Source organism: Barbus barbus, assembly GCF_936440315.1.
Source record: "Barbus barbus genome assembly, chromosome: 33".
In the NCBI taxonomy this organism is placed as follows: Eukaryota; Metazoa; Chordata; class Actinopteri; order Cypriniformes; family Cyprinidae; genus Barbus; species Barbus barbus.
In genome coordinates, this window is record NC_136761.1 from 11,490,814 (window position 1) to 11,513,807 (window position 22,994).

Consider the following 22,994-nt stretch of genomic DNA (forward strand, 5'->3'; position numbering starts at 1 on the left):
CTGGGAGAATCTCCAAGCAGTGTAGTCTATCCACCCCCCTCCGGTTTAATTATGTTGCCTCAGGTTGTCCTGCTAATTCAATATAAGTGGCACACTGGGTTAAAGTAAACCCACGACATGAAGTTGAACCCAAACTGCTCTGACCAGCCATTCCCGATACCGTTTCCCATTTCAGTGAACTCACTCCAGCAGGACGCAGAAGTGCTCGTCATTAAAAATGTAATATTATTTAAGTACAGACTGTGCAGTGACGTATCGATTTGTGCGTTTTGTACTCTTCATTAAGCTTGCGTCCATTTTTTTCAAGGCCGTCTTTCTCACCGATGAGCCCAGCGTAGGCCTTAAGGCACACGGCTCCACTTTCCCGGAGACAGCCAGAGGGAGAGAGAGAAGACGGCTGACAGTTCTGCTGGAAATCAGCCAATCTTGACCTGACAGACCAGACAAATTTGAATACGGACACAGGATGATTAGAACATAAATGTATGTCAGATTCTGAACAGAGGAAATCTATACACAGAATGCATGATCAGTTGCTCAAATTAGATTTTTACAGATTTATACCATGTGCTTTTGTTCTGTGGAATGCGTGCGGTTTTTGTCAGGGGTGTCAGAACGGTTTGAAAAGTAAGGGGGATGTGTTATAAACCTTCTCTGTGTTGTTCATGAATATTAATTAGGTGATGTAATGTTTGCCTTATAGTTGTAACTGATTTACAGGGTGATAACCATATTAGGTTAATTGTTTACCAGTTGCATGCACTGTCATTAAACTGCTGATGCAACTGTGGCTTCTGCTTTATCTTTAAAACTGCACTAGTTTTTACAATACATTTAAAATTGGGGAAAAAAATGTTCACGATGCCCCTACAAAAGTTTATCTGTTGGTGCGCTGTAGAATAGTGTTACTTTAGAACATTTTTATTTTTATTAATATGCTCTATGTATTTATTCATGTTTTGAATTAGCTTTATTATATTTTTTCTTTTTTGTATTTTGTATTTTATATTCAGTGTTCCGTATAATTTTATTTTATTACTTTTATGTGCTTTAGTCGTTTTTATTAAATTGTATTTTTTTATTTGAATATTTCTATTTAACTAATATTCTAACATGGTATTTCTATTTCGTTTTTATTTCAGTTTTAGATTTTAGTAATTTTACTACATATTTAATTTCAGATAGTTCCCTAATCTTTCTTCATTTTTAAGTTTAGATTTAAGTTTTAGTATTTCATCTAATATTTAGATATTTTAGTTCAGCTTGATTTCAACAATTTTTAATAGTTTTAGTTGTCAACAACAACAACACAAACATAGTGATTTTTTGCTAATTACTAGTGATTTAGCAGTTTAATGAATAATTAGATTTTTTTTAATATCTAATGCAAATTTTTTTATATATTTAATGTAATTTTGTACAATTCATTTTGTACTTAATTTTTTGAATGCCTTACTGCCTCTTCTAATGTGTCCATGTAAAATGTGTCCATGCTGAAGGATAGTCTGCATTCTCCAAACATTTCTCATTTTTATCCTTGTTTAAATACAAGATGCGTCTAATCGTATAATATGCGACCTGTTGTCCTTTCTTCCATCCAGCTCAGCATGTTCTGTGCTATTAATGATGCTTAGATAAGCATTACTGCCAGAGACATCTGTTTCTAGAGGAAGATAAAAGGGAAATCTTGTATTTCAGAAAGAAAGGTGGAACTGATCATGCTGTGCTGTTATCAAAGCTGAGGTTAGGTTTGAATGAGGGGAAGAACATCTGATGAGAGTCTAATATTTCACAATCAGTTACACAAATTGGTTCTTTCAAACAGTTCATTTCAAAGAACCAATTTAAAATATTGATTCAGCAGATCTTTACATCATGTTTTTTACATAACGGTGTTTGTTGTTATGTCCCAATTCAGTCTGTTGAAGCCATGAGCTATGAACTTAAATATGATTTGCATTTTCAAATAAAAAAATACTAAAATGAATATACATCTCTTGGCTGAAAATGTTTTTGCATGTTTTATAAAATGCAATTACATACATATAATTTCTTACCTATTATTCTTACATACGTCATTTATTTTATTTTATTTTTTTAATTAATATACGCTACTGTTCAAAAGTTTGGGGTCGGTAAGTTTTTTTGTTAATGTTGAAAGAAGTCTCTTACACTGTCAGAAAATATGTGCAAAATTTGTACCTTCAGGGGTCCAATGGCTTGTCACTGGGGCAGTACCCTCAAGGGTACACCCGTTGTACCCTTTCACATGGGTACGTATCTGTACCCTTGCAGTATGTACCTGTCAAAGGCAAATATGTACCTCTGCTTACTAAATTGTACCTTACAGTGCTATGGTACCATTATGTACCTTTAAAAAAGGTGCAAATGTGTCCTTTTAAGGGTACTGCCCCAGTGACAACCCTTTTGTACCATTTGATGGCAAATTTGTACTTCATCCAGCATATAAAAAAGTCCAGAATGCTGTTTATCACATTTATTAAACATTCAAAACTATTAAATTGACATTTTTCACAGGATGAATGTTTTTAGCTTTATGACAATGCCACAACAGGATACATTGCGCAATTTTACAATGAAAAAGCAATCTTTTTCCAACAGTACATATTGCATTAATTGTAACTTTATACCCTAAACATTTGATCACAAACACACATTTATTAAAGATTAAAAACTATTACATTCTCACATTTTTCACAGGAGGAATGCTTTAAGCTCCATCACAATGCGTCATAACAGGATGCATACATTGAACACCTTTTTGAAAAAAAAGTTGTTTAGACTAACTATTTCATAAAACTGTAAACAGCAAGAACATTAAGCTTAATTTTAAACTTTTTTTTTTTCAAAATCAGTACAAATCGCATTAAGTACATTTTTCTACATTTTCTAAAACCAGTTTTGAACATCAAGAATTTCAAAGCAATAATTTTCCAACAGTACTAATTTCATTAAGTGTAACTTTAAAATATGATGTACCGGTTCAACCAGCCTAAGCTTAGATTTACAATGTTCTTTTAACATGTGTGGAGAGCTAACAATTTTGGAAGCGTCTTCAAAAAAAAATCCCTTGACTGTACCATTTCTCTTATTTCAGGACATTATAAAATGTTGAACCCATTTTTTTTGAAGATGACAAGTAATAAAAGAGTCGCAATTCTCTTTAAAATAACAAAATAAAAAATGTATGTCATTCACTATTTCCTGCCGGACGGTCTGTGGAATGTGATTTTTTTTCCTTTAAGAATGAAACTGAAGAGATTTTCTTTGAAGTTTGTCAAAAGCTCGTTCCTACTAGGTGGAGGCATTTCATCTGTCCTAGGCTGTAGCTCAATTATCCCTTCTTCAACTCCTAGTCCCCTGCACACCTCCACACCATCCACTTTAACAAGGACTTGAACCCTCTTGGAGAAAGCCATTTTCCAGTCAGTTTCTACCAACTGTATGTTTGGGTATGGAGTATCAGCATCACACTGTGAAAAGCAAAAAAAAACACAAGAAATTATATCAGTAAAACAATGCTACATCTGTCAGAACTACATAACTGGTCATGTATCAGAGTATTACAAAGTGATAGTTAAACAAATAGTTCCATACTTCTAATGTGATTAAGCTCTCAACCTTCTCTTTAAAGATCTGGGGCAGCAGAATCAGTGCTGCACGGAAGTCAGAATCTATTGTAAAATAAAATAAAATAACTCAAACAACTAACGTCAATAATTTAATATTAGAAATTGCCTGTTTTCCTATTCATTTATACCCCCCATAAGTGGTTTCCTTTACTCATTGTTAGTCATATTTCAGTCAAAAATAAATAAATAAAAAACGGATCGAAGGAACACTCCACTTATGGGTGTTAACCCACATTTTCCAACTCCCCAGTTAAACAGTTGAGTTTTACCGTTTTCGAATCCATTCATTTGATCTCCGGGTCTGGCTATAGCACTTTTAGCTTAGCATAGATCGTTGAATCGGATTAGACTGTGAGCAACTCGCTCAAATTACCAAAGAGTTTTGATATTATTCCTATTTAAAACTTGAATCTTCTGTATTTACATAGTGTACGAAGACTGACGGAAAATGAAAAGTTGCGATTTTCTAGGCCGATATGGCTAGGAACTATACTCTCGTTCCGGTGTAATAATCAAGGAACTGTGCTGATAGTCTTGTTAATTAAAAGTATAGGTGCTCAACAAATACATTTGTTGAAAATTTGTGCTTGGTCCATACAATATCTTCATGAGAAACTGATCAAGACGAGTGTTTCAGGTTAAAAAGTATATAACTAGTTATGATATAGCTGGGGATGTAGCTAATTATACAAATTGTAATTTAAAAAAAATAAAGATAAATAACTGATCATTTTGCTAGATAAGACCCTCTTCCTCAGCTGGGATGGTTTTGAGCCTTTTGAAGCTGCATTTTGGAAGTTAAAACTCATGGGCACCATAGAAGTCCACTATGGATAAAAATTCTGAAATGTTTATCATCAAAAAGCATAATTTCTTTACGACATGAACATCTTGGATGACAAGGGGATAAGTACATTAACTGTAAATTTTGTTCTGGAAGTGAACTTATCCTTTAGTTAAACTTATTTCCAGCAAGAATAACTATATTGTGACGTATCATTATCGTGAAATAAAATTACTCAACCATGTTATAAGATATTGGTCACATCGCCCACTGCAAGATCAGTTTCTCATGAAGATATTGTATGGACCAAGCACAAATTTTCAACAAATGTATTTGTTGAGCACCTATACTTTTAATTAACAAGACTATCAGTCTTTAAAAAAAGCTCAGAAATGGATGATCACAAAACCACTACATTTTAGGTCAATACCTGGTAGATCTTCTGCAAGCATCTCTTCTCTTGCTTCTTTGTAGACTTTGGCCAATGGAGCATTTCTTTGAACAAGCACCTTTGGCACAACACTGGTAAAGCCGTCCTTGAAGCGCTGACTTAAACTGACAGCTGATGAATGCATTCGGTCAACTTCATCACACAACTGAAAATTGACAAAAAAAAGACAAAGTTAATCATTCACTTCCACTAAAAAATAAAAATAAAGATTCTAATATTCTTTGTTGCGAACTACGGCTCCGTGCATTTAAATGCCGCTCCATCTGAAAGCAGGTGATGGAGATTTAACGTTACCGCTAATCAAACCGGCTTTACTAACGAGATGCGCATGACAATAGATTAGAAACTTCTTTCACGAGTTTACCGGTTTTGATAATTAACTTAATGGTGAACAAATTGCGCTTGCGGTCTTTGGAAGGACTCGATGCCGACGTAACGTTACGCCTCGATCTGCAGGACAAATGATTAGGACTCTCTTGGACTTACGTTTAGAAATGTTATTTAACTATGTACCAAATAAAACTGATATAAATCAACACGGATGATATTCGTAAATTATATCATTTCAGACTGACTATGAGAGGCGTTAAAATAAAACAAGACAGGCGTTCGCTCGTGTCCGAGTGAACACGGGTAACAACGTTAGCGTAATAAGAAACTTCTGGAAAACTGAGTTTATAAATCTGTGGTAAAAGCTGACACAAAACGCGATGGGTTTTAAGTGTTTCTATGGCAGTTTCACCGCTGTTTTATCAGCGTCTCGAGCACTGTCTCGCGGTAGAATATAAGTTATGCGAAAAGTTGTATCTTAATTTCTGGCTAAATATGAATACAAAATAACTGCAATGATAATATGCTTAATGTAATAACAATGGGTTGGTTTTGTCAGGTCAGTGTTTTCGAAGAAAGGTTTACCTCAGGCCTTGCCACAGACTCAATGTCAAGGAATCGAAAGGGAACCAACGGATTTTCACAGTAACGTTACTTAAAACTAAACTTACCTCTGAATTTCTGTGCTTCGTCTTCAGTGACATGTATTCCAGCTTCTTTCAATTTTTCAAGAAGATCCTCCGTCGACAACGTCTGTAGTGAGGCAGCCATGACGTCGAATAACCGTAACGGACGGTGCGGTGCACATTCTCTTCTTCTTCGCGCGCATAATATGGACCGCGCTACAATCCCATTGGACGATGCGAATTTAAAGAAGACCGGCTGCGAAAATGCGCACTTGAACTTTGAGGCAAAGTAAAAGTACACCATAATGTTAAATAAACGTGAAATAATTTGTCTACATTGTACTTTTGCTAAGAAAGATTAGTACATGTATTCTGTAACTCTAAATTAAAACAAAAAATTTAAACTGCTCTTATATCAGTTTAGAATTCAATTAAAAATACAGGCATACTTTAATACATTTGCTTTGTTTAAAAGTTATCTTGATGCTCTGCATAATTAATAAAATGTCATTTGCTTGTGTACGGTTCAGAAATAGTCAGTAAAGATGTGTCTCTTAAATATATGTGGTTATTTTGTGCTTCTCTTCCAAATAACCAACAACTCATGAAAATGATTATCTTGCTATTTTAGGTGACCGTTTCATACACTTTGGCTTACTCCTTTTGTCACACTAGTGATTGTACCTTTGTTTGGGGATTAAATGGTCCAAACATGGACCCTCTGACAGTTGGAAACATATTTGTACCTTTTTTACCCTTAAATGGTACATATGAGTACCCTAAGGTGTAACTATGACCCATTGAGGGTACAACTTCACCATTTGTACCCTAAGTGTTCACAAACGGACCCCAACGTACCCTTTTTTCTGACAGTGTATGCTCATTAAGGCTATATTTATTTGATTTATAATACAGTAAAAACAGTAATATTGTGAAATATTATTACAATTCACAATAACTTTTCACTATTTGATTATATATTACAAAGTTAAATGTATTCATGTAATGGCAAAGCTGAATTTTCAGAATGCGTTCCTCCAATCTTCACTGTCACATGATCCTTCAAAAAGGTTTGTTTTTATTATCGGTGCTGAAAACTTGGTGTGTGTGTGTGTGTGTAAACTGTGATAATTTTTTTTCTTTGATAAATATGCAAAGGATTCTTTGAAGAACAGGCAAAGGCACAGGCAAAAAAACAGCATTAAAAAACGTTTGAATGGTAGTGTGGGGCATTTTCTTAGAACAGGCAGTAAACATATTAATTTGTATGTTACTTTTATTTGTAACCTTTTTTAATGTGTTTGTGAGTTGTTGACTTTGAACTGATTAGTGAATAAAACATTCAAATATGTTTTGTGAACTGGTTTGGCTGATTGATTTAAAATATCAGATTTGAAAACATGACTGATTCACAAATCAGATATTTTTACTATGTCCAACTGCTAACAGACGTGTATCTCACCTGCACAGGTGGTCTTTGAGGCAGTAACTCTCCAGATTGAGGCAGTTGGTCTGTCCGTCTCGCTCCTCATAGGAACAGGAGGGCACGATGGTTTTTCTCCTTCTCTCCCCACACAGCGTATCCGAACAGGGACAAAATAAGACACCAAAGCTGTACTCCTCTGGAACACGCTCCAGGAACCTCCGCAGGGCCCGGTGACATTTGTGCCGGTTACAGTGGTTCGTGACAGGTATGATCTTAGTGCAAGCTAACGCGTACTCAGAGCGCAGGGAACCACACTTCTCGTACAACCCACAGTCCTGAGCTGCTTTCAGACACTGGTTCTGATCCGTCAGAGGAAGGGAGGACACTGAGAAAGACGAAAAGACTCTTTCAGTTAAGTGTCCAAATTCTTTCTTTTTTGGCCTGTAAAAAGCAGTATGTTATGCCTTTTATATTTCACACACACACTGTAAAAAAAACAAATTGGAAGTTGTGAGTAAAATATAGATTACTGGAGTATGTTTTGCAAGAAAATAATATTTTGTTCTTTATACTTCAACATTTTGCAATTAAAGGAATAGTTCGCCCCAAAAATGAAAATTTGCTGAAAACTAACTCACCTTCAGGCCATCCAAGATGTAGTTGAGTTTGTTTCTTCATCGGAACAGATTTGGAGAAATTTAGCATTACACTTTCTCCTCAGTGGATCCTCTGCAGTGAATGGGTGCCGTCAGAATGAGAGTCCAAACAGCTGATAAAAACACCAGAATAATCCACACAACTCCAGTCCAACATTTAATGTCTTTTGAAGTGAAAAGTAGCTGTAAGAAACTAATCCATCATAAGGTGTTTTTAATTTAAACTGTCACTTCTGGCTAAAATGAGTCCATAATCCATAATAACGCTTCCTTCAGTGAAAAAGTTCCTTCAAAGTTCATTGACTCTTGTCCTCTCACAACAAAATCCACCAACATATTTGTTTAGAACTGTTGTAGGCTGTTTTCACTTGTAAACTGTGTTTTATTTCTCTCATGATGCAGATGAAACAACTTTTTCACTTGAGAAAGCAATATGATGGTTTGTTAAAAAAAAAAACGTTATTGTTTATTACAAAAAAGGAGCTTTTCGCTTCACAAGATGTTAATTGATGGACTGGAGGGGTGTGGATTAATTATGGATAATTGTGATGTTTTTATTAGCTGTTTGGACTCTCATTCTGACGGCACCCATTCACTGCAAAGGATCCATTGGTGAGCAAGTGATGTAATGCTGAATTTCACCAAATCTGTTCTGAGGAAGAAACAAACTCATCTACATCTTGGATGGACTGAGGGTGAGAATATTTTCAGCAATTTTTCATTTTTGGATGAACTACTCATTTAATTAAATATGTTACTTGCCATTTCTTTGTAACTGTGAAAGTTACTGGCAATTTCTGAAAACTGTTTCAAAGTAAAACCTACACCAACTTTTTTCAGTGTAGAAATACAACTGCAAGACAAGGAATACATATTAAGCACAAACATACAAACATACAGCGATACACTGGCGTACATCATCACAGTGCATTCAGCTGTGGAGGAAAACACATTTTGTTTGGTCGTATCACTGATGTGGCTGCAGTACCTGAAACTATTGAGGCTAGTTTTGATGTTTCGCTATTTCTCACAAGTTCCAGTTCAATGTCTTCATATGGGGACGTCTCAATGTCATCATAACCTGCAATACAAACACACACATAACCGTCTGAGACTAATTAAGCTCACCAAACTGCACCATTACCTTATCATTACGCCTAATTAACAGCACAGCATATTATCAAATTTCATATGGTATTTCTTTAATTATAATGCACAGTCTTACAGATTTTAATAAGAGGTCAGTGTTTGAGATATATGCATTGGTCCAGCTGTCAATCCACAGATTGAAGGGTCTGGATCAAGACACAAGTTAAAATAGAGACCAGTCTATTTGTATCACACAACCCTGGGGACACTGCATGCCAAGATGAGTGAGTATGAAATCATACACACAAGCTTGTACTGTAGGGTTTTCTCTTGTGGGGACTTTCTGTTCATATTTATTGTATTTAAAATAAGATCATGTATGAAAATTTAAAGTATTAACCTTTGGTATGCATCTTGTCTTGTACTATTTTGCTACAAACACGAATGATACAGTAATTAGAAATAATTCACTTACATTGAAGGGGGGACTGGGGTACCTGTGCATTCATTAAATAAGCACAGTGCTGCATTTTACTGATGCACTTCATTATTTTATTGATATGTTCTTTTTCTTTCCTTTTTAATCATTTTAGATATTTTTTTATTATTTATATTTAATTTTTAAATAGAACTTTTATTTATCATTTTTCATTATTATTAAGATATTGTTATTCGTTTTTATTTATTTGATATTTATTTTATTATTTTTATTTAATGTATTATTTAATTATTTTAGATATTCTTTTTTCATATTGTTTATTTTAATTGCATTTATTTATTTTAGATTTATAGAATGTATGATTTATAAAATGTAGATTTTTAAAATTTCATTATAATAGTCATTATAATGTCTCTTTATCATGACTATGCAGTTTTATTTTATTATTTTTATTTACTTTCATTTTTTTTAATGAACTTTTATTTATTATTTTTCATTATTATATTGAGATGGTCTTTTTCCTTTTATTTACTTTATGTATTTTTTTATCTGTTTTAATTTTTAAATTAAACTTTTATACCTTCCTTCCTTCCTTCCTCATTCTAAAATAGTGTTAACTTTAGTTTAATATGTCGTTTATCTTTCTCTTTTATGTAACACTATGCACTTGCATGAATTACCACTGTGTATGAAATGTGCTACAATATATAAACAAAACCTGCCTTGGTTATAAATAAACCACTTTTCTTCAAAACGTCATGTTCTAATTACTAGCCCAACTCCAAAATGCACATTTTGTCATTTCACACGCCTGTTATTTTTGTGTCGACATCCCCAGAAGGAATTTTTGTCAAGTTGTGATATTCTTTTGGGGACATTTTCTGAAATTCCAGTAATCAAAACCTACGCACACACAGACTCCTCAAACAAATGCAAACAGGCAGAATCCCTCCTGTCATCTTGTTCGCACGCCACATTTCAATCTACGGAGGCGCCACATCAAGTGTGCTACATTCACAATTACGTGCCTTGCGTATTCTGCCACTGACTGTTTTCATTTGCAGCACGCAGGAGAAGAACACTTGACATTTCCAGTTGATGTGTTTAAAAGCACTTATTTCTGAGACTGTCGATCAGGCCGGGCCCTTCTGGCCCCTGCGGCCCCTGCGCTGCACTCAGACGCATGACAAGTTCGCTGCTGGAGAAGCCTGGGATTAGTCAGCATTTACAGCAGCTCTTGATGAGTCGCTGTGGGAACCCATCTTCCTGTTTCATTAGGTTTAATATTAATAAGCCATATTGGGTGGGAATATGGACTCCGAATCAATGACTTTTGCAGCCGTGCTTTGACGATCCCCCGGACGTCATTCACCATCATCTTCGTAATCTCTTTTGCTCATGAGCAAACACACGAGCGTGAAACTTCTGCCGTGAGACGGAACCAGACGGCCTCGACGGAACGCAGCATATTCCGGTTCCTGCATGTACGCGTCCGTCCCGCCGAGCGTAATGAACAGATGAGGGAATGGCGAGATTAATCATGATAGCACTGTCAGGGAGCCAGTCGTTTGTTTACTGTCTGACTGGGTTTTATGCTTCCTTGCCATTTCATACATATAACTGAGCACTCATTAAATGCTATTACTGCCTAAATCTAAATCCTCTGGTAGCTCACTCAACACTCTCATTAAAGCGTTTTGGCATGTCCTGAAAGAACATAACAAACGGCATCCACTGAAATCTATGAGTTCACTGTTTATGACCGACAGAACAAAGGCAGTGATTTCGAAATTGATTTAACTGAATTCTTTATGCATGACTTTTCTCTGGAAATACCTACTCCCTCTGTTCACTTTCTTTAAACCTGCTTATTTCATCGTGACATTCACTGGTTTGGGAATTGCTGGACATGAGCAGTTCAGTCAGGGAATATTCTAGGGAGTCTAAAAAAAAAACATGAAACCGCATTAGCAATTTAACTTCTATAATATTATATATTTCTGAGTGAAGCTGAATATTCAGTATATGCATATGAATACATAAATATATATACATATACACATATACATACATGTATTTACACCCTTCAAAGGTTTGGCGATTTCGATTTCTTTTTTTTTTTTTTGATGTTTTGAAAGACATCTCATACTCACCAAGCCTGCCTTCATTTGTTCAAAAATACAGTAAATTGTAATACTTTGAAATATTACTACAGTTTAAAATAACTGTTTTGACTTTTAATATACACTACCAGTCAAATGTTTTTAAAGAGTAAGATTTTTAATGTTTTTTTAAAGCAGACTTTTCTGCTCTCCAAGGCTACATTTATTTGATCCAAAGCACAGCAAAAACAGTACAATTTTGAAATATTTTTACTATTTAAAATAACTCTTTTCTATTTGAATATTTTTTAAAATGTAATTTATTCCTATGATTTCAAAGCTGGATTTTTAGCATCATTACTCCAGTCACATGATCCCTCAGACATCATCCTAATATTCTGATTTGCTGTTCAAAAAACATGTATTATTATTATTATTATTATTATTATAATGTTGAAAACTATTTATTCAGGTTTCTTTGATGAATAGAAAGTTCAGAAGAACAGCAATTATCTTGCATAGAAATCTTTTGTAACATTATAAATGTCTTTATCATCACTTTTGATCAATTTAAAGCATCCTTGCTAAATAAAAGTATTAATTTCTGTAGCCCCCCCCCCCCCCCCTCCAAAAAAAAATTATACTGACTCGAAGCTTATGAATGATATAGTGTACAATGTTACAAAAGCTTTTTATTCCAGATAAATGCTAATCTTTGCATCGTTCTATTCATCAAAGCATCCTGAAAAAATTTACTCATCTATTATAAATATTGTAATAATAAATCATAATAAATGTTTCTTGAACAGCAAATCAGAATATTAGAATGATTTCTGATGGATCATGTTCTGATGATCACAAGAATAAATTACATTTTAAAATATATTCAAATAGAAAGCAGTTTTTCACAATATTACTGCTTTTGCTGTACTTTGGATCAAATAAATACAAGCTTGGTGAGCAGAAGAGAATTCTTTACAACATTAAAAATCATACTGTTCAAAAACTTTTGACTGGTAGTGTATTTTAAAATGTAATTTACTTCTGTGATGGCAAATCTGAATTTTCAGCATCATTACTCCAGTCTTCAGGAGATTTGCTGTTCAAGAAACATTCCTTATTATCATCAATATTGCAAACAATGCTTATTGTTTTTTGTGGAAACTGTGATTTTTTTTTTTATTCTAAACTGTAATAGGATTCTTTGATGAATAGGAAATAGAAAGTGGAAAAGAACAGAGTTTATTTGAAGCAGAAATCTTTTGAGCAATTTAATGCATCCAGGAACTTAAAGGAACTTCAATTTGTAAATGGCAGTGTGTGTGTGTGTGTGTGTGTGTGTGTGTGTGTGTGTATATATATATATATATATATATATATATATATATATATATATATATATAATGTGACGAGTCGGCTGCCTCTCCCCTGTCCATCATCACCACCCCGTCCCGTATTCGCCGCCCTTCACCAGGCTCCCGACGGGAGTGGGTGTGTGAGAGAGGAGGGGCGCTGAACACCCAGGGCTGGCGGCATGTGATGAGGCGCACCTGATGTGAATAGAGCCTCATCACCGCCGCCGTTTAAACGCCGAGCGCGCCTCTCCTCGGGAGACCGGTCTCTTCCCCGTGCATGCACGCTGGTGGCTAGGCGGCTGATGGGCCAGGATGCCGGGCCGCCGAATCCCCCAGAAGCGCCGGGAACCCAGAAGATGGACGAAGCCACGCAAGAGACGCCGCCGCCACTCGCTCCCGGCCCCGAGAGGGGAGCGCGTGCGGCCACCGGACTCCGCCCCTTCCCTGGACCCTTCCCTGACGAACACTACCCTCCGGCACAAGCCCCGCAGCACAACGAGCACACCAGATTCCCCGTTTATTTGGACACTTTGCCCCTTTGGACACTTTATTTTCCTTTTTATTGTTTAATAAAAACCTCTCAGAGGCTTGACGCCACACCCACTGTGTCTGACGTTGGCTCCTCCCGCCACAATATATATATATATATATATATATATATATATGGTTATATATAATGGCATTTTTGATAGTTTGAATGTATTTTTAGTCCTTTTCAAAGTAAATATTGGTCTAAAACTAAAAGTATTGGTCTTTTTTTTAACTTTCCACAGACTCAGACCTCCTTTGCAAGAAACTATTTTTGAATCAACAGGATTTTTAATGAGAAAAACATTAGGGTGGGACACTAAATGAGAACACTTCCAGGTGATTGGAGAAGAGAGGCTGAAATATACTGTAAGAGGGCTTATTGTTGACAACAGTCACCGTTAAAAAATGTCATATAAAATGTCCACTTACCCTGTGGAAAACGGACGGTCCAGTAAACCCTCAGGCACTGTTGTTCCAAGCGAGAACCTCGCTGACACTTGCATTGTTGCAGATTCTGATAGTGCATGAGGTTGTTCTGGGCTTCGACACAGGCCTGCCGTCCCTCCAGACTGAGGGGAGCCACCGCCTCCTCGTCCACGCAGTACTCCAGGTGCCAGTACTGCCGCTTACACTCCGGGTCCACCATACATTCATTTACAGCCTCTATGCAGTCTACAGTCCCGGGGAACACTGGCACCACAGAGGGAACAGTCCCTGGAGGATTGTGAGTAAAGTTTGTTTTAAAATCAATCAACAAAGTATTTATTACAACAATATGTTTTACCAGTGAGCTAATTGATTTAAAAGACAGAATTTGGCTCCACAGATAGGCATTTGGACACCGTTTCTGGGTAGGCCCAGATGGAATCACACATTTTTTTTGTTGTCATACATGTCCTTTTCTACATGGCATTTCAGTAGAAAATCAGCAGTGGAATGCAATTAAACATCATAAAAAGCCTTAAAAGGAACCGAGAGCAACTACAACACTTCGAAATGAATAGAGAATTCCTATATTCCCAATCAGTTCCTGAATTTGAATTGAATTGGAGGTACATTAGCAAACAGGCTGCAGAATGCAGTCCGAATTTGTATGTGAGGAAGTAGAAATAAAAGTAAATAAAAATAAAGTTTTAATGTAATTTAAAACGGGACAATTCACTCAAAAATTTTAATTCTGTCTTTAATTACTCAACCTCATGTTGTTCTAAACCCATAAGACCCGTTCATCTTTGGAACACAAATTAAGAATTTTTTTATTAAATCTGAGAGCTTTCTGACCCTCCATAGACAGCAATGCAACTGACACGTTCAAGGCCCAGAAAGGTAGTAAGGACATTGTTAAAATAGTCCATTCAGCAGTTCAACCTTAATTTTATGAAACTACAAGAATATTTCAAGGTCTTATGGCTTTGCAACAACATGAGGGTGAGTAATTAATCACAGAATTTTCATTCTTGGGTGAACTAACCCTTTAAGTAGAAAAACAAAATTTGTTGAATGTTGGCTTGACAAAGCCTTGTTTTGAAAAAAAATTAAAACATAAATAAAATTCTTTAAGTTTATAGGCCAGATAGTTTATTTCCCACTTTAATTGCTATTTAGTAATTTCTACTTCCTGTCTTTGTCTTCAAATTCCAGTTCAACTTCCTGTTGGTATGGCCAATCCAATTCACATCTGATTCATGAATTGGTCGTTGAAAACAGACATACTGGCCAGAATATTTCAAAAGAGAACACACAAAAAGTGCCGGGAATATAGAAAACTTTGTGAATGAGTTTTCTGTTCAATTCTGATTCCCTGTGGACCTGGTTATGACAAATTACAGTTTGTGAATTTTCATCTGTTTCACTATAATACATCAGAGTTATAATATTTGCATTCTAGACACATAGAAAACATTCTGACAGTGGCCTTGTAAAAACGAAGATCAAAGTCCTTTAACTTGCACTCAAGGGCAGAATTAATAATGTGTAAAATAATTTAAAAGAGACCTCTCCTCTGAAGGGAATTTCCCGGCTCGCTATTGCAGGAGGACAGATAACTTAAACGAGCAGAAAATCTTCATTCACCAACTTCATACATCAAGAGTTTCAACCCAAGTCCTTGACAACAGACACTTTGTGCTTTGTGTCCATTCTCAGGCTCAATCCTGACAGACGTCATCAACTCCAGAGACCCTCGCCGTCAGCCGGGTCTCAGGGTGACCCGAGGGGAAACTGTGACAGGGCTGTGTAATTTCATGGCTACGTTTGCTGTTTTTCATTAAGTAGCGACAGAAAAACCCTTGCACTCCTGTAGAAGCATGAGACATTTGTTTCTCTTTCTTGTATTTCTCCCCCCTGACCCCCATCCCCCTTTGTGTCTGTTTTTCTTCGCAGCGGCAGGGGCTGTAATTGCGCTAGGCCTCATTTTAAAGTGTGTGGTGATTGAGAACCCACGGCTGTGGCCGGCAGACTAAGCGCTGGTCATGGCTTAGGACTCCACTACCACAAAATGGCACCTCCTTCCACAGCTCACAGAGTGATGATCCATGCGTGAAAGACCATCTTCTGTGGCGGACGAAGTTAAACGGACAAGTAAACACACTTTGATCTCGCACATATTTGACAAACAGTTCAATATTGAGATGTTACCTGCTAGTTTGAATTTAAAGACAGGTGTTTGATCTGCCACTGTTTTCATTTTTCTTCTTAAAGGTGAAGTGTATTGTTGCTGCACCACTAGTGGCACCAAACAGAACTGCAGAATTTTATGTCTGCTTTCAAACAGGTTTTCGTCTGCCATCAGATAGCCCCGCCCTAAACTCACACCATTGGCGGAGTCAATCCTGCTGTATTCGATGCTTGTTTGATAGCTCAACACAGCCAAAGTGTACATTTTTCAGTCAACCACTGAATGTCTTGACGCTGCATATTAAGATTAGATATAAAAAACTATTTTAACATCATGAAAATTACTTATTAGCATTTTTTAGCTAGACTGTTGTTTATTTGTTCATTTTAGATGTATTAATAATAATTAATTATTCATATTTATTTAAATGAATGAGTAATACATTTTAATCAATAAAAATAATATTTAAAACTTAACTAAAATTAAAACCATAAAAAATATTTTTAACTTGAAATGAAAGTTAACAGAGTTAAAATAAAATGTTTAAAAAATGAAAAAAAGCTATATAGACCTTAAAAAACAATAACTAATAAAAATGACCAAATTAATCAAAACAATTATATTAAAAATACAAAAATAAAACTTTTTAAAACATAAAAAGCTATAATAATATCCCAATTATACTAAAATAACACTGATTTATGTCAATATTTGTTTTTATTTTGGTCACACTTTATTTTAAGGTCCAATTCTCCCTATTAACAAACTCTTAACTATGACTTGCCTCAATAAACTCCTAATTTGCTGCTTATTAATAGTAAGGTAGGTAGTTGCTAAGTTTAGGTATAGGGTAGAATTAGGAAGGTATAGATCATGCAGAATATGTGCTTTATTAGTACTAATAAACAGCCAACATGCTAATAATATAAATTAATTTTAGGTGTATCACCAGCTGTTACTAGACAGAACACAATACAATAGAACAGGTTTTCAAGACATGTTTCTGAAAGCTCATGGCATTAGATGCTTAAAAACAGCGAGACACAAAGCAACAGCATTTGCGAACAATTTTTTTTTTTAAAGTTCCAAAATACATGCTGGGTGGAAAAGCCTTTAAATCTACACCGGACAAAATACCAAAGTCAAATATATTCAATATATATATATGGTATAATATTCAAATACCTTCTGTCTATTCAATGCTTTACTCATCTGCAGCAATAATGTCTTTAAAGTACCTCCATTTGGGGGCTTTTCTGAGCAAACATATGTCTGTGTTTAAATCTGCATCCTACAAAGTTTTATTGTATGGATTAACAGTCCAAATTACATTAAATATGTTTATTTACTAATACAAAAAACAATAAACAAAACTATCTAAAATATATAATTTTGTGTCTTTCCTTTTTATAAAACAGGGAACGATTCAGAGAATGACAAGTGCACAGAAGAGTTGAAAAGTGAGCGATGGAGTGAGAAAGAAACAGAAAGAAAGAAAAAAGTAAACAGAATGACAGACAGCAGACGCCTCACACAATAGGAAACCATCTCAGTGTGGAGGCTGATGGCAATCAAACACATGCTGGCTGGGTATGTGTGTAAATCACATTTAGCAAGTGACAGTGACACACACACACACACACACACCTTGAGGCTTTAAGTCTCATGCACACTAAGAGAGAACGGCAGACGCAGTTTCTGCAGTGAAGCTCAGCTGTACAGGGGAGTGAAAGAAATAAAGAGGTGAGTGAAATAGGGAAAGACAGCGCGAGCGCGTACTGTAAATCTAAGTATCCTTGTGTGACCGTATTTATGGCCGGCGACAGCAAACCGGCTCCAGCTGTCGATATTTGCGGGTCTAACGTGATTAACTAATCAATGCGTACAGCGGTATGAACCTCTGTGGTAAACCGAGCTCCACTATATCAAGATACATATCAAGAAAACGTCTCTTCTGTCGATCCACACAAAACTGAAGAATCCATCAGCTAAATTACAGCGTGCTGCATCTCAGGGCCTAAACCAACAATTTAGACAAATTACTCGACAAAAAACGCACACAAACAAACCCTCGTATCCATTTAAAACAGCGAATGACTGTTTTTCAGCAAGGATGACAAATGTCAAGGAATAAAAAAGAAGCCACTAGCACTATATTTAAGTATCTCTCTAGCAGTAAATGTGCTGTATAGACTTCCAGCACACACTGTTATTTGCTGCATTGAGGGTTTTGTCAAATGTGGGTCAGAGCGCCGTATCTATTCACTATTGGTGACACGTCACATCAAAGCATGGCGGCGATATTAAAAGAACCGGGTCGGATGGGCCTGTCTGATTGACAGGGAGGAGAAACGGAAGACAATCCGAAAGCCCCGGGAGGAAGGAGTGCACTGCAGGGACGTGATGCTGAGACGGTCCTCGTTGCTAAATCACAGCGCTCAGCGCCTTTAATGAAAATTGGCTACAACATCATCATAAAAGCCGTGTGTGAGTGGCGCTCACGCACACACATGCTCGCACGCGCTCTTTCTGATTCTGTCGCTTGGCTTGAATCTTCCAGTCGAGGCGAGCGAGTCCAACACCATCTGCCGTCACCATGTTTGCCTTTCCAAATCCTGGTTATCAACAAAACACACATGCGACCCTGAAAAGACCCTAAACGTCCCATCATATGTGAAGAAAACATGCCCGGAGGGAAGATTACCTTTTTGTTAACTAGTCCCGTGTGGTTTATTGAACCTGTGTTTTTACGATTCCGCTTTGATTTGCTAAAAATGGCCGTGTAATTAGGCAGTCCGCCTGTCCCTGGGTATGTCCTTGGCTGGGATGCATCTGAGTCCATTATGGCATATTTTTCTCCATGCAATTAGTAGCCTATATGCGCTGACGAAGCCTGGTTCACCTGTGTGTATTAAAGCCTCCCAAAACATTTCTTAACTTGTGCAGCTCATGCTTTTCTCAAGAATCTCATTTGGGTAAAAGCAGAAATGAGGAAGAAACCATTACACAACAAAAAATATTTTCATGCTCAGTATTTTTTACTCGTTTTACAGTCCAAGTATCTGAAGATACATTTACTTGAGAAGCAAAGTTACTTTAGGTATTAAGTCTGCAAAAATAATCAAAATTAAGTGAGTTCAAAAATATCTACCACTGGGGTAAGAATTAAGTTGATTTTTCTAACCCTACTGGCAGATATTTGTTAACCCTTGTGCTGTGCTGAAAACCTACTTTGGAGTTCCCAGTAAAATTACCTTGCAATACTTGCGATGTTATCACTAAATCTTGGATTAAATCTTTTTGTCAACCTGTTTTCTTTCAATTAGCACAGGTTTTGCATTTCTTTTTGGACCTGATAGCTCATAGGCCTCACTGATCTGAGCTTATGCACAAAAAGTATTATTTGTGGATGATTTCCGCAGTGCTCACTCAAAAACTGATGTGCAGAAGCTCAGATCCATGAGCCCTCTGATCAGTCAGGTCCAAAAAGAAATGCAACACATGTGCTAACTGAAAGAAAACAAGTTTGAATCCAATACTTGGTTGCAATATAGCATATTGAGAGATTTACAAGTGATTTTTTTTGTAGAGCAGTCGCCATAAGTATAACAAGGTAGGCAAACAATCCTAAAAAAAACCTACAAAAATTATACCCTGTGTGAACAAAGATTTAGTCCAATGCGATAACATCAAAATGACCGGATAACAACATGAGGGTTAAGCATAAAATCACTTAATTTGGATAACATTTTTATTTTGCTTCTCAATTCAATGTATCATAATTTGAGAATGTTTAGATTATTCTACTGAAAAACTAGATTAAAATGCTCATGTTTTGCAGTGGATATGCCAGGCATGTTTTTCCCAGACCTGTCAGCATCTGTCGCTGGCAAATGAGTTGAAGCTGCCAAAGTCCAGAGTTGCGCACGCGTGCCTTTTCTCAAACACACCTGGGCACGCGGCTGGCACGAGTTCACACATGCACACCTGCCCGAAGGCCATCAAGCTTTGACTTGGTATGTTTGTACACATCTTTCCACCTCAGGTCGCCTCTTAAAAACATATTCAAGCATGCGAATCTTTATGCAAATACACTGTGGAAATTAAATCTTTTTGCCACTTGATATCCATCAGGGGGTCCCTTTGCGATTCGTGCGGCTGATATACGACCCGACCCCCAGGGATACACACAGCACGAGCGAGCACATCAAATCTGCAATCATTAACACAGCTAATAAATAAACCTGTCGATCAGCGGGTGCATTACAGCGTGTTCTCGTGGCACCAGGGTGCGACAAACACCACTCATGATGATGAATGCCACTTGGGCTACAAAGCACTCGCACAAGACACTTGCAATATTACACCCTGTTGTCCCAGGTGGGGAAAGAAAGTCAGATCCCTCAAATGTTGGTTGCTGTGCTACGGGAACACCATGGAGCTGCCCTTTGCCACCCTAATCTGTCTCTGTTTATATGTGTGTGCGTTTCTGCTATCACATAATTAGGATAATATTGACTGTGACAGATGTCTCATAACATACTGTTATTTGTTGACGGAATTATATTTTTAGACCTGGTCTGTGCGGATTATCGTTCTCGGAAGAGCTCCTGTAATGTCTGAGATATTAAAACTATTATGCTGTTGTGATTCAAAGGTGTGAAGAAAATAAACACAGGGCTGTTAATTACATCTAATTGGCTGAAAATCTCAGTGTTGTATTGAACTATTTAAAAGTACTGTGTATGAATGAAATACAATTACCTATTGTTCAAAGCATAAGGATGCGCTCAGAATGCTACATTAAAAGAGGGTCTCTTAAAGGTCACTTTTGTTTTTGTACACATTTAACAGTAAGTGATATTAATAGTTAAGCTCTTTTAAGCTCTTTATGTTGGTTTTACAACATAAAGGGTTGTGCTATTGTTACAAGCCGCATATAAAGATAAGCTGGTGCTACTGGGGATATTCTTAAGAGTGTACAGCGTTTGTTAAATGTAATAAGCAAGTACACAGATATGTGAGGGAGTGACAGACACATCTGTTCTGCTCAGCGTACAGCACTCTAGAAAATGAAACCCTTTCTATTGTTTCAGCACAACCACATGGCACAGCGGTCACCCTAAAACACACCTGTGCAATAAGTTTCCATGCAATTGTAATTTAATCACTGCTGTTCTGGCTTTTACAAATGTTCTTGATAAAATGGTATGCACTATACATGACGTACAATATAATGCATGCACAATGTGTATAATGCATTCAATACACAGCCTACCGTGTGCAACTTGTAGAATTTTTTTATGTGTAAGATGATCTCTTGTTTATGATATCTGTCATGCTTATTCTTCTCATTTGGCCTATTTGTCTGACTGTAATATATTGTGTATTGTGTAAATAGTTTATAAAGTAGACTTTTCTCATCTTTCTACTAAGCTCTATACATGTCTAGCTTTTAACGCAACCCAGAAATATAGTATCTATCTAGCTATCCATCTATCACCTTTTTCCTCAGACGGTCCTTCCCTTTACAATACCATAGTTTTACAGTAGTAAATCTCATTTAATTTAGTTCACCACCAAAGAGCCATTCATAAAAATATCTATCTATCTATCTATCTATCTATCTATCTATCTATCTATCTATCTATCTATCTATCTATCTATCTATCTATCATCGTTTCCATTAGAAAATTTACAATACCATGTTTTTACTACAGTAACAGTCCCTTTTAATTTGCGTTCATCTTTCACCTTACGTTTATATTACTGTATATATGGAAATATAATGAATCACAATAGTTATACTAACAAATTGCTTTTTCAGGCAGCTCTACAAAACAGTTCAAAATTATGCACGTTGTTCATTAACTTAAGTAAATATGCAATGTAAATACTTATGTATTTATGTAAATGAACTGCATAAACACTGTCATATAAAGTCTGACCCTAATGTGTCAAAATAAGTCATGGAGGCTGTTTCCAAGACTCTTACCCTTAATGACGAACAGATTTAGAAGAATTCCCAGAAGGATCATGTCGACTGCTGCTGGATGCGCTCGGCTGGACGGTGATGCTGTTGGGGAATCTCGGGGAAGCGCGTCTGGAACCCCCGGATCGGTCCGACTCAGTCCGAGCCACTACATCCATACAAGACGACCACCGTCTGACTGATAGAAATCTCCAAAACGACGTGTCCGAAAATCAATTCCAGCTTCAAACTTGTGCGATATCGGAAGCTTTCTAATGCGTAAGAGGTGTCCGAAGAGCAATGATTTCATACAACATACAAACAAGGGGAAAATTACGAACTGTCAAACGCACTAGCAGCTGATGTCCGTTATACTCACGATCGGAGTCTTTCTAATATAATAATCCTCGATTCAAACGCGTATCACCATGATAGAAGCGTAACCAAAGGCGCGCGTCAGATGTGCCAGTGTGCGCATTAGTGCGCATCAGTTTAATACAGTATATGTGAGCGCGACCCCAGATGCTTGATCCCTGCTGTCCCACAGCACAATGTGCTCAATCCAGTCCTCAAACTCAGCGGCGAATTTTACATGCATCTGCCTCCCTGTGATTGGCTCGGGCATTCTCAGGCGCATCCATGCAAAATCCCTGACCAGCCTTCTGGAGAGCTGGGTCGGTGCTCCTATAGGCTAGAGAAATTCAGCCTGCTCTGCAAGTATCTAAGTTTGCAAGTGAATCTTTCAGAAATAGTGAAATGTTACGGCGATTAAAAACGTGAGATAAAGGTCAGTCAAACTGTGCACTCTAAAACATAACTGTCCTTTTTAGGATCCCATCACTCAGTGGTTTTTAAACGGTTCATACGTTTACCGAGAAATAAAGAACTCTTTTAGGCTATATGTTTTTGTTGTTGTTTTTGGTGTGTGTGTGTGTGTGTTTTAGATTAAAAAAAGGTCTTATGT

At 36.7% G+C, this 22,994-nt stretch overlaps 1 protein-coding gene and 1 long non-coding RNA gene across 2 annotated transcripts in view; both read right to left on the bottom strand.

Annotated features, from left to right (window-relative positions):
• Positions 1–22,594, bottom strand: part of LOC306853497 (GDNF family receptor alpha-4-like) — a 30,461-nt gene extending 7,867 nt beyond the window's left edge. The window contains exons 1-5 of the mRNA XM_079390967.1: positions 22,055–22,594; positions 13,872–14,156; positions 8,915–9,007; positions 7,307–7,655; positions 322–431 (exon numbers count right to left, since the gene is read on the bottom strand). Coding sequence (XP_079247093.1) covers positions 322–431; positions 7,307–7,655; positions 8,915–9,007; positions 13,872–14,156; positions 22,055–22,097 — 880 coding nt within the window. The 5' untranslated portion in view covers positions 22,098–22,594. The remainder of the gene's footprint in view (positions 1–321; positions 432–7,306; positions 7,656–8,914; positions 9,008–13,871; positions 14,157–22,054) is intronic.
• Positions 2,484–6,047, bottom strand: LOC306853507. Its single transcript, XR_013782745.1, has 3 exons — positions 5,890–6,047; positions 4,868–5,033; positions 2,484–3,494 (listed from the first exon to the last, which is right to left on the bottom strand). It is a non-coding gene; the product is annotated as an uncharacterized lncRNA (long non-coding RNA).
• Positions 22,595–22,994: the final 400 nt, after the last annotated feature.